Raw genomic sequence first — 5,400 nt, 5'->3', positions numbered from 1 at the left:
AGCAGAAAGGGAAGGGAAGGGAAGGGAAGGGAAGGGAAGGGAAGGGAAAAGAAAGCAGGCAGAACAAGCCATAGGGAGCAAGTCAGTAAGCAATATCCATGGCCTCTGCATCAGCCCCTACCTCTAGTTTCCTGTCCTGTTTGAGTTCCTGTCCTGACTATCTTTGATGATGAATTCTGATATTAAATGTAAGGTAAAGAAATCCTTTCCAGCTGGGTCTGTTGGTTCACACCTTTAATCTCAGTGCTCAGGAGACAGGCAGGTAGATCTGAGCTTGGGGCCAGCCTGGTCTACAGAGTGAGTTCCAGAACAGCCAGGGCTACACAGAGAAACCCTGTCTGAAACAAACAAACCCTTTCTTCCCCAAGTTGATGTTGGTCACGGTGTTTCATCACAGCAATAGAAACCCTCACAAGATACTGGGTAAACGTAACTACAACTATGTTATGTGATATTATGTTGTTTTGTTTTATGTTATGCTATGTTATGTTTGTTATATTATACTATGTTATGTCACGTTACTATGGCCCCTTTAATGCTCGCACTTTTAACCCCAGCACTTATGAGCGAAAGCTGATAGATACCTGTGAGTTTTAGGGCAGTCTGCTCTATACTGTGAGACCCAAACCCTGCCTCAACCTGCCTCTCCTCCCCCAAACCTAAACTTCTGCTGAAGGAAAGGATCTGTAATATAGCTGGACAGCACACAAAACAAGGAAAAAGAAACCAATACCCCATGATCAAGCTACATGACTCTTGGGCATATACCCAAAGATACTTCATTCTACCAGAGACATTTCCTCAACCATGTTTATTGCTGTTCTGTTCATAATGGCTAGAAATGGAAAATGACCTAGATGTCCCTTGACAGAGATGTTCCTTGACAGAAGAATGGATAAAGAAAATGGGGTACATTTACACAATGGAGTAGTAATCAGACATTTTAAAAAAAATGAGATCACAAAATTCCCAGGTAATGGATAGAATTAGAAAACATCATCTTGAGTGAGGTATCCCGGACACAGAAAGACAATTGTGGTACAGTATGGTTTGCTTATATGTGGAGGTTAGCTATTAAGTCAATGTTAAGTTGGTACCAACTTTAAAAAAAAGCTATAAATATTTTTATACAAATCTCAAGAAAGCATTTTGCCTTCAAACAACAAAAGAAACAATGGGAAAATGTGCAAAGACAACAATTAAAATAACACGAGTTACTCCATACATATCAATAATTAATTACAATAACATGAGTTATACCTTAAGTATCAATAATTAATTAAAATAATGTGAGCTGCTCCTCATATCAATAATTGATTTGGGTCTGACTCTGCAGATATGGCCCCAGACACCCACCAAGCCTAACAATTTGAGTTTAGTCCCTGAGAACCACGTGCTAGGAGAGAACTGACTCCTGCATGCTGTCCTTCGTCCTCTACATGAGAGCTGTGGCATGCATGTGCGCATGTGCACACACATACACAAAAAAGTAATTTTCTAATTACTTTGAGTGTAAATGGATTGCACAATCCAATAAAAGTGAACCAATGGAACTGAACTGATTAAATAAACACAAAACCAGGCTGGAGAGATGGCTCAGCGGTTAAGAGTACTGACTGCTCTTCCAGAGGTCCTGAGTTCAAATCCCAGCCACCACATGGTGGCTCACAACCATCTGCAATGGGCATCCAATGCCCTCTTCTGGTGTGTCTGAAGACAGCAACAGTGTACCTACATACATGAAATAAAAACATAAATATTTAAAACAAACACAAGACCAAAGTATTTGCTGCCTGTTTCATCTTATAGAACACTCACAGAGAAAAACCAAATGGATGAGAAAGATACGCTGTGAAAATAAAAAAAAAGATAGCAGCGGTAGATATACTCATTTATAAATAGTAAATAAATATTTACAAGTAGTAAAAGGCTAAAAGACAAAATAACCTTTAAGTCAAAAACTATAAAAATATAAAAAATTAGAAAATAAAAAATAATAAAACATAGAAAGTCTTCAACAATGACAAAGAGGACAGATTTTCAAAAACAAAACAAAACAAAACAAAACAAAACAAAACAAAACACCAAGGCAGTTGTAAAAGTTGTAAAAGCACTGGGCGCATAGTGATACACAGCAGACACTTGGGTTCTAAGGAAGGCATGGCTTACACGACAGTGATAATAAAGGGTGTCAGCATTCTCCTCTCGTCATTTCCCAGACAATCCAAACATCAAATCAATTAAGAAACAGACCTGAATTACACTTCAGTCCAAGTGAAGCTGACCGATCTAAACATTCTTCCCAAATAGCAATAGAATACAGATTCTTAGGTATACAAGCTACAAACTAAACCTTAATAGATTCAAAATAAAATCATACCAAGTATCCTTTAATTTTTTCTATTTCAAATTTGACTTAAATTTTGTGTATTTTGATGGTCATAATCACAGGGGCTTTGCTAAATCTTTAAAAAACTAATATCAATGCTTCTCAAACTCTTCCAATTTTTTTTGAAAAAATAAGGACTGACTGCAAAGTCCCCTCCAAGACCATCCACACAGAATAAGGTACCCAATTTAATAACAGTTTGTCAATAATTGAGCCATCAGTTGAATTTTTTGTAGAGTAATTTTCATGGGTTCACTTACTTTGTAGTCAGCCTCAGGAAGCTTAATACCAGGAAATAAGTCACTAGTTATTCCATTAAATAAGGGTATGTCATGTGATAGAAACTTTGGTTCATTTACATCTTTAATTGATCGAAGAAGCTAAAACCACAGAAAGAAATGTAATTTAATTGCCTGTTCTTACATGTTTGCTGCGTACACACACACACACACACACACTTAGTCAAAAGTCAAGTTTATTTTATATTGTTCCTAGAATGCCCACAATCAGAAGCTAACACTATGCTTATCAAACCTAAAGGCCTTTATACAAAGTATGAAGTACAGTAAACAACCTAAAATTACCCTTTCAGTCTTACCTGAAAGACTAAGATCAACAACTCAGCTGCCTGTGTACAGTTCCTGGTTGATCTCACTAAAGAAATTATCTTCCCATGGAGGTTTTCACAACACACACACACACACACACACACACACACACACACGTAATTAATACTCACCAGTATGTCCTCATTTTCACTGGGGTATTTTAATTTTAGATTCCCAGCTGCCACTAACACGGCTTTCACTGCTCGCATTCCATAGTCATAGTGAAACTGGGAGGACAGTTGCTCAGAGCACAGCCTGTAGGTCATCACTATCTTCACAGACAGAGGTTTTGCATTCAGAAATCCATAGGAGTAGAGGGAGATCTCTGCGATCAGGGCATAGTTTGGAACCATCATAGCTACTGTTCTGAAAAGAACCTGAGGCATATGATAAATGAAGTACATTACTTACATAAAAGAGTCCATTTTCAAAGTGAAGCAGAAGCAGGATCAAAAGATGTGAATAGCAGTAGTTAAATGCTTTTATGTACTGGATAGTTTGGGACTTCTAAAAATGCTTTTGAAAGCTGGGCACGGAAGCATAAATGTGGAATACTGGCTACTCAAGAGACTGACACAGGAGGATTACAAGTCCAATGCCAGCCTTTGCAATTTAGTGAAACTGTCTCGAGATTGTTTAATAAACTCAGCCTTGGGCAGCAGTTCAGTGGTAGAGGGTTTGTTTCGTATGTGTGAGTCCAAGCCTCTGCATCACCAAGCAAACAAGTGCTTGGAGTTTACCTCATACCACATGGGAAAGGGCAGAAGGAAATGAAGAACAAACAAACGTATACTCCCAAAAAATTACCTTGAGGTTGTCTGGCAATTCAGAACGTCCTGCATACCCAGGATTCATGGTAATAGCTACAAAACAGTTTGGATTGAGCTTAAGTTCTGTCCCTTCAAAAACAAACGCCTCTAGTTTCTGCTGAATAGCTCTCTGAATGCAAAGAATCTGCTGCGCCACCACTGATAGCACTTCCAGTTCAATTCGATTGAATTCATCAAAGCAAGCCCAAGCACCCGAAGAAGCCAGTCCTTTAAAAAACTGAGGAGATGGGAGGCAAATGGTTAATTTTCTTGTTTTTTGGTTTTGTTTTTTTTTTTTTTAAGACATTTGACCTTCTAACTCAAAATGAAAATTAAGCTTTAAAAGCTCCAAGGATATCATCTTTACCACTAAAAGCAAAGCTCAAGTAATACGTAAACTACAACCCAGTACTATTAGCACAGGAATTCGCCTCAGTGTGCCCAGGTAGACCAGGCTGGAAACCGGGACATTTGATACTACTACCTTTCCCATTGCTAGGTAGTCTAGCCCGTCGGAGCAATTGAACACTACACACTGTACAGCCAGAGCTTTAGCCAGGTCCTTGGTGGTTTCTGTTTTTCCTGTGCCTGCTGGCCCTTCTGGAGCACCTCCAAGGTTTAAATAGAAGGCACCTATCTGGATTAAAAAACAAACAAAACAAAAACAGTTTGTGTGAAAAAGAATCTATGATTAACTAAAACAACAAATAAACAAGCAAACTAGATAGCCATTGGCCAAGTGAAGTTATTTGTATTTGTAGCTTCAGGGAAGCCAGGTTATATTGTTATCTTTCAGGATAGAACTTTATGGCTATACAAATGGAAAGTTTAAAGGGTCTCCACACCTAGTAATGTGTAACAAAATCTCCTTGTTGTCTAATTCTTCATATGTACTAGTTGCCCCTTCAAGAACAGAGTCTAGCTCTGAGGGAGTAAAACCAACTCTGGATGGTTTTCTTCAGAAAGTAGATGTGGAGGTCTGGGTAGAAGATAAGAACGACACTCTCCAGATGGCTAGTTGCAAAGAGGGTAAGCATCTGGCACGGTGGTGCCGGAGGTGGGTAGCACGGTGGCCGGTGGGTCTGGACTCGGAAGACAAACCAATGTGTCCTCTATGAGTTCTCTGGACTGTGCTCCTTGACGCTTGGTATGTCCTCCATCTTCTGCATCCCCAAAGAACTGCTCTGTATTTCTCTTATGACTACATCTGTTTTCACTTTGTATTATAGTTGATATGCATTCTACTTTTTCATTAATCAGAGTTTAAATACAGCAGTGTATGAATTATTTCTCTAATAAATCATCTGCACAAGAATCCTTGCATCATCTGCTACTGGAGAACTCAACTTTACACTCTAACTGCTCGGCATGTAATAGGTTGCTGTTTCTTTACACTCCTCCTGAATTCCCAGGTTGGGTTGGCAGATGCAGCAAATGAAAATGCACAGGGAAACTTAAATTTTAGATGAACAATGGATGATTTGTTAACAGTTCCCTTGCGAAATGCAAATCAAAACAACCCTGAGATTCCATCTCACACCAGTCAGAATGGCTAAGATTAAAAATTCAGGTGACAGCAGATGCTGGCGAGGTT

At 38.9% G+C, this 5,400-nt stretch overlaps 1 protein-coding gene across 1 annotated transcript in view; it reads right to left on the bottom strand.

Moving 5' to 3' along the window:
• The window catches only part of Dnah12 (dynein axonemal heavy chain 12), a 171,786-nt gene that overhangs the window by 114,388 nt on the left and 51,998 nt on the right, over positions 1-5,400 (bottom strand). Inside the window, exons 26-29 of the mRNA XM_029541695.1 lie at positions 4,291-4,443; positions 3,805-4,044; positions 3,129-3,374; positions 2,650-2,769 (exon numbers count right to left, since the gene is read on the bottom strand). Of these exons, the coding sequence (XP_029397555.1) occupies positions 2,650-2,769; positions 3,129-3,374; positions 3,805-4,044; positions 4,291-4,443 (759 nt within the window). The remainder of the gene's footprint in view (positions 1-2,649; positions 2,770-3,128; positions 3,375-3,804; positions 4,045-4,290; positions 4,444-5,400) is intronic.

Source organism: Mus pahari, chromosome 8 (genome assembly GCF_900095145.1).
Source record: "Mus pahari chromosome 8, PAHARI_EIJ_v1.1, whole genome shotgun sequence".
Classification (NCBI taxonomy): Eukaryota; Metazoa; Chordata; class Mammalia; order Rodentia; family Muridae; genus Mus; species Mus pahari.
The sequence above is the reverse complement of the archived record's forward strand: the minus strand, read 5'-3'. Positions and strand labels throughout refer to the sequence as shown.